The sequence below is a fragment of the Protomyctophum bolini genome, assembly GCF_963924005.1.
Source record: "Protomyctophum bolini genome assembly, chromosome: 8".
NCBI lineage: Eukaryota > Metazoa > Chordata > Actinopteri > Myctophiformes > Myctophidae > Protomyctophum > Protomyctophum bolini.
This window is the reverse complement of record NC_137869.1, coordinates 13,158,452-13,171,096: the sequence shown is the minus strand read 5'-3', so window position 1 is coordinate 13,171,096 and position 12,645 is coordinate 13,158,452. Positions and strand designations below refer to the sequence as shown.

At 41.5% G+C, this 12,645-nt stretch overlaps 1 protein-coding gene across 1 annotated transcript in view; it reads right to left on the bottom strand.

Annotated features, from left to right (window-relative positions):
• The window catches only part of cacna1ea (calcium channel, voltage-dependent, R type, alpha 1E subunit a), a gene marked incomplete at its 5' end in the record, with an annotated part of 120,331 nt that overhangs the window by 16,974 nt on the left and 90,712 nt on the right, over positions 1 to 12,645 (bottom strand). Inside the window, 13 exons of the mRNA XM_080770209.1 lie at positions 82 to 267; positions 550 to 633; positions 729 to 839; positions 1,872 to 2,036; positions 3,266 to 3,467; positions 6,433 to 6,570; positions 7,020 to 7,180; positions 8,541 to 8,637; positions 9,464 to 9,570; positions 10,147 to 10,206; positions 10,895 to 11,024; positions 11,546 to 11,657; positions 11,889 to 12,160. Of these exons, the coding sequence (XP_080626335.1) occupies positions 82 to 267; positions 550 to 633; positions 729 to 839; positions 1,872 to 2,036; positions 3,266 to 3,467; positions 6,433 to 6,570; positions 7,020 to 7,180; positions 8,541 to 8,637; positions 9,464 to 9,570; positions 10,147 to 10,206; positions 10,895 to 11,024; positions 11,546 to 11,657; positions 11,889 to 12,160 (1,825 nt within the window). The remainder of the gene's footprint in view (positions 1 to 81; positions 268 to 549; positions 634 to 728; positions 840 to 1,871; positions 2,037 to 3,265; positions 3,468 to 6,432; positions 6,571 to 7,019; positions 7,181 to 8,540; positions 8,638 to 9,463; positions 9,571 to 10,146; positions 10,207 to 10,894; positions 11,025 to 11,545; positions 11,658 to 11,888; positions 12,161 to 12,645) is intronic.

The following is a 12,645-nucleotide window of genomic DNA, read 5'->3' as shown; positions in this document are numbered from 1 at the left end:
ACAGGCAGCAGTGCAATTCAAAAGCAGGGAAGAGGGAAACAACACAATAAATCACATGCGTCTGCCAATGCGCCTCCTGACCTGCATGCCTATGATGGCGTAGATGAAGAACAGCATGGCAATGAGCAGGCAGACATAAGGCAGGGCCTTGAAGGATTGTACGAAGGTCCACAGGAGGATGCGGATGGTGTAACCCTGTCTCAGCAGCTTGATCAGACGGGCCGCTCGGAACAACTTCAGGAAACTCATGTTGAACGTGTCAACAGACTGGGAGCAGGATGGATATACAGTAGATCACAGAAAATAGAGCATAGGACATATGCACTTATTATTTCGTGAGCAGCAACCGTGTTTTGCATGGATGCTGCTTGGACTTTTATCATACATAATATTTAACGTGTATGTAATATGTATGAGAGAAAGTAGAGTAGAGATCAAAAAGTAGAGAATGAAAAGAAAAGAAAAAACAAGAGCATATATTTCATATTAGAGACCTGTCTATTGTAAAAAGAATACTGTCAAAGTTTAACTTATTAATCCTATAATTACCTGCAAATCCACCACCACGATTTCAGTAATGCTGCCCAACACAGTGATGAAGTCAAAAATGTTCCATGTGTCTCGAAAGTAGTTCTGCAGAAAGAGGGGAGGTGTGATTGATGACCACACAAGGTCACGCTAGGAAATAGATTTTGGCTGAAGATTGAGTCTGAGCCAGTTCCTCTCACCAGAAAGCCAAAGGCCGCGATCTTGAGGACACACTCGACCGAGAAGAGAACAGTGAAGGCTGTGTTCAAGTGCTTCAGTACAGCCTCATAAGCTGGTGGGGCAGAGTAATACTGGAAACATAACGGGAAGAAGAGATTAAACTGCAAACAACAGACACTATTAGGAGTGAAGAACTTTCCTGATTTTTTCATAATGTTTTGTTAATGATTAAAATGCCACTTAGAAATCACTCCATCCTTCTCCATAGCTCCTGTAGATGCTATTTCTTGTTCAGGCATTGATATGTTGAATCTACCACCACTGAAGCACAATGCTAGCCTGGTTGAAACTCCCTCTTGAAAACATCCCATTCCATTCATGGAATGAAATGTTTTCAAGGTTAACCAGGCTAGCAAAATGCTACCTGCCAGTGTCGTCTTGCGACCAGAGCGCCCTGATCACAAAGTCAGCACTCAGGTTGATGGAAGATTCCTTTAGGTCCATAAATAGCCTCAGACCGTCTAATCTGTGTCACTATAAAGGGAGCCATTCCTCTGGGGGGTTGGGGGCAGCAGTCATAGTTAATGAGGTCAATGCTAAATAGCTGGCCCCTGGATATTATATTTCAATATTTAATACAGGCTGAGTCACCCTGTTTCCGTCTGTCTGCCTGTCCATCTGTAGGTCTGGCTGTATAACTAGCAGAGGTGAGAAAACGGCTATGTCCACGAATAAACATGAGTAAAAGAGCAATGGAGAAAAAAGATGTGCCCAACGGAAAACACATATGCGCCACACATCATAGCTCATGGGAGGTGGTCCCACAGGCACAGAGATGAAAGTGTAAAGTAATTAGTGGCAACATCTTAACTTAGTGTACTAGACCAGATGCTATATTTTGAGTGCTTTATAAGCACATTTTGTAGGTTAAGCACAAACTTTTTGGTTCAAAGAGTAACGAAAACTTGAAGGGATTTTACTACTGATATATATCTTCCTGTGACATTCCTTCAATAAGAAATATGTTAAAACGCAAAGGGTAACTACTCAAGTACTAGAGCATACTGGACGCAGTGGACGGGTTCCGTCTTCCCAGTCTGAGAGTTAGATAGATATAGAGAAAGTATCTGCGGGTTTAATCAACAATTGTACAGCATACTCACCTTCATCATTAGAACAATAGTGTTGAGAGCAATCATTGCCAGGACAGTGTACTCAAATGAGGGCGACACCACAAAGTGCCACAGACGATACTGGAAAGTGTGTCGGTTCTGGGGCATGTACCGGGTCAGAGGTTTGGCACTGATGGCAAAGTCTATGCAAGCCCTCTGCAAGTAGAGAGAGAACAGGACAGAAAGAAGGACACACGTAAAGCCTGAGTTATACTTTCAGTTGCAGCACAATGTGTTGTAAGTTTGTACATCGCCTATTTTCTATGCGTGACACAGAGTGCAACTCAGGATAAATCAGGCCGAGCAGTCAATGCCATTGCGGATTTAGAAGAAAACTAGAAAAACGCATACACTATGGCAGTGTCAGTCTCTCGTCTATTGAATTGTTTGTCCTGATGAGGTTATTCTTTTCTATTTGAGCTTGCAAATAGATCCGGGGTACAAGTCATCTGTTCTGCCTGCACAATACCTGTAGACAGCTATTTCAGCTGCAAAAAAAGATAAATAAAGGACAGACAGCAATAGAAGAGAGAAATGTTGTATGAAGTAACTCATTAGTAAATATAGACACAAGAATGTGCTTCATCCTTGAAGTGGGGTGAAGTAGGTCTGATCCTACCGCATTACAGTCAGCATTATTAGAGGAATCTCACAGTGTGCTATGTTTCTTTTACAAGGATTTCTGTCTGTATGTTACATGTGATTTTCTTTCTGCCTGTTAAACTGAAGTTTCCATAAGACTCATTACAGAAACTGCCGTCAGCAGTTGTCAGTCCTGGGAGAGCAGAGTTAGCCATGATTCAGACAGCCAGGGTCACTGTGATGTGTGTGTTACATTCCACCTAGGTGACATGATGATAGCTAACACGTATACTATAACCTGACTACCTCACTATCGGTCTGTTGTGGCTTACCGCCCAAGTGTTTGAAGTTTTGAAATGAGAAAGAAAACGTTAGCATTTATTTTTAAAGAACCACAACAAGCCTACTGTATGCAAGAAACATCATCATCATCATACAAATCTTCTGTGTTGTCGTTACTCTGACATTTGTCCACCAGAGGGTGCTAAGCATTGGGCAAAGTTGGTATGAAGCCCAGCGATATGACTGGGCAATGTTCTGCAGACAATGCACCGCTGGGTCTTTGCTTTGTGAACACGTGAGGTGACATGACGTAGAGATACAGCAAGAGCAGTGCAATGAGTACTCTCATAGGAGCCAACCAATTATATCGACACTCAAGGAAGACTTCGTCAGTCCTTCAAAACGACACTGAGCAACTTCCATTGAAATGAATAGCGGGGGCGGGGCTTTCGCTTCTCGTCCACTCTCTAGATATGCTATAACTCTGGGTTGACTTCCTCTGCTCTATCCCCATGCATCACCTCATTCTTCTCCAGGCTGCACTCCTCCATCATCTTATCCCCCTGCTCCTGGAACGTGATGATGATGAGGGCCACAAAGATGTTGACGAAGAAGAACGGGAAGACAACAAAGTAGATGACATAGAAGATAGACATCTCCATCCTGTTGCCACGGCTGGGACCTCTGTCCTCCTCGGTCACGTCCACAGAGTGCTGCAGGACCCTGGACAAGCAAAGGAACAGAAGGCTAAGAATTATAACATAGAATGACAAAGAGGTTTGAGCAGATTTTACATCACAAAAGTAAACAAAAGCAATGCTTTAACATGGAGGAAAACAATCAAAAGAAACATCTCGCACAGCTGGGGGCTAACAGAAGACCAAGCGCTGTGACAGCAAACAGAAAAATACAGTATGTATGTGTAAAGAAGTAGTGCTGCTTGGCTCTGCACCATGGGAGTCTCTAAGCTAGAGGTTCTCAAACGTTTTTGGCTCAGGTCACTCTGTAAATAACTTTTTCATCCACGGCACCCCTGAATTACATTGATTCTAGCATCTTACATTCATATTACAATGTGTAAATAATATGTAAATCTTTCCCCCTGATTTACAGTATGTAACAAGGAAAACTTGAGAGAGTATCACAGATTGAATATAACTTTATACTTTAACCACTTTAACCCCATCATCCCTACTCTGGGGGGGAAAATTCACCAAAAAAAAGAACACTCCAAAGAAAGTGCAACTCAAATCCATTGTACTGAGTATAGATGAGGTTTAACTGAAGTGATAAATTACAAATATAAGTATTCTGCTGTACCACTGGACTTGCGTCACAGCACCCAATATGAGAAACCCTGCTCTAAACATCAGTCTGAAGATGTTATCTCATGGGTTGACCAGATGGCAGGCAGATATCTGAGTAGATAGACAATGTCACATTGGGCCAATTTCAAACACGTCAAACACGCCGCAGAAGATCTCATCAACAAGCCAGTGTTGCTTTTGTCGACTAAAACTAAGTGACTAAAATGTTTGTCGGCTACTCTTTTTCACTGACGAAAACTAAATGGAAACTAAATGAAAACTAAGCTAGGATGACTAAAACTAAGACTAAATGTATTGACAATTTCGTCAACAGATAAAAACTAGACTAAAATGTTAGGAAGGGACTAGTGGACAAGAGATCCAGTATAAGTAATTTTAGACTTGGTCGCGACTAAAACTAAATGAAAACTATTTAAAAGACTGAAACTAAAGTAATTTTCTGCCAAAAACAACACTGCTCTAAACATGACATCAGTCTGAAAATGTTATCTCATGGGTTGACCAGATGGCAGATATCTGAGTAGATAGACAATGTCACATTGGGCCAATTTCAAACACGTCAAACACGCCACAGCAGATTTCATCAACAAGCGCGTGTCCAACAGCTGCTGCTGGCAGTGCAAACTACCATCAATCGTGTTCAGGTCTTGTCCAAACTACTGAGGTTCAGAAGTGTTGTTTATTTGGTTGGGATGGGTTCCTTCCAGTACCAATCTGGCATTCAGAGGACTTCGTATTATATTCCTCTGCATACAGTACATACCGGTACATCATTTAACTAATTCTGCACTCATGTAAATGTTGATTGTGTGTGTGAAGTGGAAACCGAGCTACACTTCCTAACCATCTGTCCATTGTACCAAGACATCAGAGACACATACTTCCCACAGATCACAACCACACACAGAGATTTTGAAAACTCCCATATCTGCTGGGCGAAGTACAACAATGTGCAAACACAGCAGCAAGATTTGTGAGTTGCTGTGATAGGAGAAGGATATCAAATGGAACACAACCACCCTAAAGACTAATCATTGTGTATATTCCTGCACTATACCTGCATTGAGTGACCGTGGTACATAGAATTTGATCTATTGAAGATTCTGACCTTCAAATGTACATAATTTCTGTTTTGATTGTATTGCTGTATTGTTGTATTGTTCTTTCTGCTTTGGCAATGTAAACGTATGTTTTCTCATGCCAATAAAGCCCTTTGAATTGAATTGAATTTAATTGTGTGTGCTTTTGCCTGTGTCTGTGCCAAACGTTTCATTTGTGCAACCTGCCAACCAGTAGGCTTAGCAGTTTTTTAATCACCCTCATGATGGTGGCATTATACAAGCCCGCTTTATGTTTTGGTCTGTCTTGAACAGTAGGTTGTACTAGTATGGGCTATGTAAGCAGCTATGTAAGCAGCTACCGAATGCAACCAGCGTCTTTGAGGAGGCCTACTTAGAAAAGTTATATAAATACCCGATATTATTATAATTAGCAAGAGCCGGCCTCCCTGAAACAGATAGTCAATCTGGTATGTGCCACCGTCTTTTTTTTATTACATTTTTTTCAAACTGTTAAATAATAATACACATCGTCAGACAAATCGCTCTCTCTGGCCAATAATAGCCACCCTACGAGAAAAAATTATAATTGATATCATTATTATTAGCCTATATCATTTACTCTTATTACATTTATTTAACAAGTATTTTGTAATAATCTGCGCAGCACAAGGCTGTTGCACAAGGCGATACTTTTAGCGTTGGGCGCCGCCAGCTTACTTTTTTACATTTTACATTTTTTAGATGAGTACCTATATTTGTTGTGCTACGCAGAATGCGTTCATTTGAAGTGTTTCCACACTGGACACTGGTGATTTCTTCCCACTTGTTGCTGTTGCTACTAACTACCATGATTGAGTCCTCCTCAATCTAGAACTGTGTGTCACGCACACACAGTTCAATGATGACGAGGTGAGGAGGAGGACTCAATCATGAATCCAGTGTCGAGTGTGTCTGTGTCTTGTCCATGTGTGACTTTCATATGATTGTAAACACAACATGAACATAGTACTACTGTGATTCTGATATATATTTTCGGGTTAAAACAGAACAAAAAAAACAAAAAGAAACAGGCTCAAACCCATGCATTCCACAGAGTGAGAGATACTGTATATTTTTGTTTGCTTGTTTTGTTTTCACCCTCATTGTCTCAGAAAATACACAGCTGAACATTAAAACGTTTGTAAATTAATACTAATGAACCTTCAAAGCTTGAAAGAGGATGTTCAGTTTGGCCAATCCAACTGTATTTTGTCATCCAGATGAAATTATAATTGATCCAGTGGTGTGCCTATTACTCACTGAGGCCATCCCTCTCCGGTGGACACAGTAAAGAGAGTGAGCAGAGCCCAGACGACGTTGTCATAGTGGAACTCGTGTATCTTCCAGTCTCTCCTCTTCACCTCCTTCTTGTCCTTCCCGTAGTCGATGTAGTAACCCCTGAAGAAGCAAAAGTAAGGAGTAGAACATTGAGACAATGGCTTTTAGACTACGGTAATCTCACAATAAGATAACAACACTGAGCTTGTACTGTAGATTGTAGACTGATATTTTTTAAAACTATTGAAGAATTAAATTTGAGAAAAATGAGGAAATAGAGAACATTTGACCCAAAAAGGGCCAGGGTTAATGGGGTTAACATACTGTAGATTTCAATTTTGAAACTGTTGCAAGTGTGATATCAAACATATCATACACTGTAGTGTACATTTCCCAAAAGGTTGCATTTATTTGAGTCTGACCAGAAGCAGGAATAAAATATATCCCCACCAGCGATAAGAATGAATGATCAGAGGGGGGTGATATCAAAAGCAGAGGCATTGATCCCCTCCATCTCCCCAGCAAATAGAACCCTGGGTGGAATGACAGACAGGTAAGTGTGCACTCACTGACAATCCTTTTCTGTATCCTTTGAGCCATCCGTGCAATAGAAAAACTTCCCCTTGAAGAGCTGCACTGCGATGACGGCAAAGATGAACATGAAGAGTTTGTAAACTATCAGGATGTTGAAGACGTTCTTCAAAGATGTGACGACACAGTCAAACACCGCCTGCATGAGAAGAGAGGGCACCAATTGATTGATTGCTAACAAGGTGGGTAAGATCTAAAAAACCATGCCAGGCAAAATTACATCACAATACATTGTTGCAATAAATTTGCCGTTTAAATCCCCCAAAACGCTGTCTCCGTGTGGCAAAAAGGGCAGATCGGCTAAATACTTGCCCAGGTAACTCGAAATACGTCCTCGTATATGGCCCCTCACGGGGCCACAAGAATGTTGCTCAGTATTGGATTCCTTATTCTTCAAGTTTGTCTGTTACCTGTTTAAACTACTATGCAATTTACTATGCCAAGGTGCTGTAGAAAGATCTGAAAGAAAGTACATCAAATCTTAAAGGCCAAGTTTTGTACTATTCTCCTGCGTGATATTTACATTCAGTGGCTCTGAAACGTCTATCTTGCTTGCTTGACATGCACCTGTTATCACATTCCCTCACATGTCTTCTCTTATATAAGCCCATTTAATTTCCTGCCTCACCGACAGCTGCACCTCTCTCCTTTTATCCATTGCTATTATTCTTTGTCCTTTCTAATCCTCCTCTCCATTCATGTCCACCTCTCCTCTCCTCTCCTCTCCTCTCCTCTCCCGAGAGGCACACTAGGGGTGATATCTGCGGACAGCAGACCTGACACCACATCTTCATGCTCCGCTAGTCCGCTTACCTGTTACATCATGTAAGTCCCCCGTCTCATACCATATTTATTAAATCTGCTTTAGAATAGAGGTGAGTGAATTGGTGTGTGTGTGTGTGTGTGTGTGTGTGTGTGTGTGTGTGTCTGTGTGCGTGTGCATGTGTGCATGTGTGTGTGTGTGTGTGTGTGTCCATGTGCGTGTGCATGTGTGCGTGTGTGTGCGTGTGTGTGTGTGTGTGTGTGTGTGTGTGTGTGTGTGTGTGTGTACAGTATGTGTGTGTGTGTGTGTGTGTGTGTGTGTGTGTGAACATCTGTCCTAGTGAATAGGCTAGCAGTGTTAATGTATGTGTGCTCATAGACAGAATATTGAGTGTGTGTGTATGTGTATGCATGTGTTTGTAAATACACCTGTATACCAACAGCCTGTGAAGATCAAATGCATGATAAACCACACAGTAACATTCCTCAGTGTTAATGTATGCATTTGTGACTCTGGGAGTGGCACAAATGTAACCAAATGGTTTTGTGCATTCCCAGAACTAACACAGAGGATTTTACTGTGCACACTTAAAGTGGAGACTTGTGTCTACTCTACATCATCACATTAGGTACAGTAGGTCACGGTCATAATGCAGGAATAAGGTTTCTCTAAATTACTAAAAACTTAGGAAAGCTAACAGAAGAGATTGCTGTAATGGACATGGGACTTCACTGACCTTGAGTTTGGGAAGTCTCTTAATAGTCTTCAGAGGTCTGAGAACACGCAGAACTCGAAGAGATTTGATAGTCTTAATGTCCCGTCCCTTGTTGTTACTGTGAAGGAAACGCATACAGTACACAGTTCGAATCATACAATTTCACAGCTGTTATTATAGTTGCATTTCCCAAGACAGTGGACGCCCTTTCATTTCACTATGTATTTTATATGTTTCTATAGTTCATCTTAACTGTTTAAGTGCACAAACACTACTGTGTTTAGTACTCAGTAATCATATTATCACACTGAGTCAATGCAGATTATATATTACTTTGATATTTTGGAGTATTATTGTGTGCATACTGTTACTGTACAGCACTTTTCCATCGCTTAATTTGTTTGCCATTGTACTGTATGACAGAATGCTACAGTATCTCTTTGTTTGATGCACATGTTTGATGACCATATTAATGAGGAAGGTAGATTATTGTGTTTTTACCCCATCACATTGCTGCCAGTCATTCCCACAGGACCACCATCCACAGATGTAGACAAAAAGGCAGAGAGAAGGACACGCATATCAACAGTTATAAATATGTCAACACAAAGGAAGGAATTGCACCCTTTACTGCACTAAAATGATTTGACAACTTTACTTACATATTAGAATATTATTAGAAAACCCTATTTTATACTTTGGCTATAGGAAAATAGCAGATCTACAAGATCACAACGCATCACAATAACAATAGTTGTGAGCTTGTATATCTGCTATTTTGGAAAAATGCTTGACTTAATGTTTGGTATTGTAAGTACATTTGAATGGATGCCAAAACATTTTTACTTTTACTCAAGTAAAAGTTTGAATACAGGCCTTTACTTGTTATTTTCATGTTGGCTTATGAATAATGTGCAATTTTTTAACCAAGCAATGTGACTGACGTGAGAGCGAAGGCCACCAGTGCTCCAATCACCACGATGAAATCTAGAACGTTCCACAGGTCTCGGAAGTAGGAGCCATCATGGAGGATCAACCCCTGGTCAATCATCTGTGGACGATAAAGTAAGACGCAATGAATACTTGGAGGCTCTTTGCGAGAGCCCGGACGATTTATCGTCCATATATTTGACTTTTTTGAGGACGTCTGCAGCCGATTTCTAAACACTTTCAACCTGCCATCACGATTCCAGGCATAATCTCACAACGTGCCTCGAGGCTTCAGTTGTTAAATAACATAGGCTAAAGTTCAGTTCATGTGTGGATTTTACATGTTTAAAAGTACGGAGTCATATTTCTTTGTTAAAATAACTGATTCTAAAAATGTGTGAAAATTAATAATAAAAAAAAAAAAAATGATTCTGATAGTAATCATTGCTATAGTCTCCTTGTCAATATATATATATATATTTTTATTAGAACAAATTGCTCTTTTTAAATATCAGTCACAACATCGATAATCGGTGGGCTATGCTAGGGTCTGTAAAAATTGACATTTGTCGGGCTCAAGTCTTGTGTATAGAATACATACACAATATTATATCAGAGGAACTGAGTTCAGAACTGTTATACTGCAGTTATTTATGTATGTAATTAAGAAATAATAATGTAATGAATAATTACTCACTTTTATTATCATTTCAAAGGTGAAGACTCCAGTGAACACGTAATCAAAATACCGTAGAACCTGTTAAATCAGAGAGTGAAACAGCATGAAACAGAGAATGAAAGTGAGCAAGTAAGAGCTCGCTCTTTGTTTTAGTTCAATTATCATATCTGTGTGACCTTCGTTTATTTCACTGTTTTGCTGCTGGTGGCAATGACAAATCTCCTCTGTTGATGAGAACATGGAAAAAGCATGATAGATGTGTTCTGTTTACCCAGGCTTATTGTATGCCTAACTTCCTTTGCCTCAATCCCCATCATTGTAATAGTCATCAATTCAGTCACATCAGGGGTCCTCAACAAAGCAATTTAAGGAAATGTATTCACTTTTCAACTACTTTATCTACACAGTGGGAGGTACAGTATCTATGGGAAAGAACCCCAGGGTTCAGATTGATAGTGATTATATTTCTACCACAGGGGATCATGTACGAATCAAAAACAGTAGGGGAACTCTAGATTCAGTCATTAATATTATCTGTCGTCATCCATGTATTGACACACACACACACACACACACACACACACACACACACACACACACACACACACACACACACACACACACACACACACACACACACACACACACACACACACACACACACACACACACACACACACACACACACACACACACACACACACACACACACACACACACACACACACACACACACACACACACACACACACACACACACACACACCTTGTTCCAGTAGGAGGTGGTGGCCACAGGGTCCTCAGCAGCGAGGGCCATGCTACTGGCAGCAATGACCATCAGGATGCACATCTCGAAATACCTGAGGTTCACCACATAGTGACAGGCCCGGCGAACCCTGGAGGAGTGTGAAAGATGCACATGCCAGGGGGAGTTATCTTACTGACACTGTGTGACACAATCTGTCCTTTGTGTTTATTACTCGTCACACTGTGTGAAGTGGTGAACAAACTGACCAGATAATACATTACTGTATGCTTTGTGTTCAGGTATGCTCAGTCGGTAGAGTACTCGCCATTGGACCATAAGGTTCTGGGTTTGATCCTGGGCACTGCCAACTCAGTGTATGAGTAGCGCCACTTGGGTAACTAAGACATATGTTTAGGTACTGAGAGCTGATGGTAGATGGCACTCCACCTCAGCAAGCCATCTACCAGATGTCTAGTGCGTTGCCAATGTTCTCGGCCGATACATATGACCATCCATCCATCCATCCATCAATCCATGCATCCATCCTTCTATAAATCACTTTATCTCTGTGTGTGTGTGTGTGTGTGTGTGTGTGTGTGTGTGTGTGTGTGTGTGTGTGTGTGTGTGTGTGTGTGTGCGTGCGTGCGTGCATGTGTGACAGCTACTTACGGGTTGTCAGGTTTAAAAATGAACATGCTGTCTGGGGTCTCGGTGTTAACAGCCTTCGTTTCCTCTGCGTCCTCCTTCGCTGACTTACAGGCATCAGGGTCGTTGCTGTTGACTGAGGAGGACAGGAGAGGAGGAGGAGGTATGGAACAGCAGGGGACAGAGACAAAGGCAGGAGGATCAAGGTGTGATGGACGCAGGTGAATGAGTAAGAATGAGTTAGGGAGTGATGGAGGCGAGTGATCGAATGAGAGAAACGACAGGCAAAACAGTGTTCAGTGTACTGTTTTCAGCTGACCGAACATCACTGATGACTGAATGATCACTTCAGTCTATCAAGAGGTACCTGAGAGAGTGGAGAGCTCCATAGATGACTGTACATTGGGCATGTCAATGATAACGCTGCTGCTGAGCGGAGACTTATCCCGCTCTAGACAAACTGCAGCACTGTGGTCGGTCTCCTTGTCTATCTTAACGTCTTCTGGGACACCGGGGTGTGAGGTCTGCTGGCGGTCTGCCTGCTGTGGCGGCTCTTTCTGGTTCTGAGGACAGGGGGTGCTAGCCTGAGTCTTGGTGCCTTTTAGGTGTGGCTCCTCATCCTGTGTCTGGCCACTCAGTCTGCATGTGCACAGAGAGAGAAATACAAGGTACAACAACAACAATATAATTAATTGTATACGTGCAGATATGCATGCACCTATAAAGGCTCGGACGTTCACATGGAGAATGCATGGGAATCCTTAACAATAAACCTGGTAACGGTACTGTCCATCCTCCCACCTGGTAACGGTACCGTCCAACCTCCCACTGTCCCACTTGCTCTTGCTGACTATTGCTGCTCTCGTCTGTAGCTTCTTTTAATAAAGGTATAACACGACACTTAAATTTACATAATATTCATGATCACCGGTTAATTTAGAGCCAATTTAACACAAGTTGAGCGTACTCATAAGTTGTAACTAAGAGAACCAAGCGACAGATTGATTTTCTTTAATGTATGGCTCTAGTTAGTAGTTACTCATACGACATTAGTCACAGACGTTGAGTCATTGTCGTTCTAATAACAGGAACGAACACCATAAACAGCAGTTGTACAAGCCTAG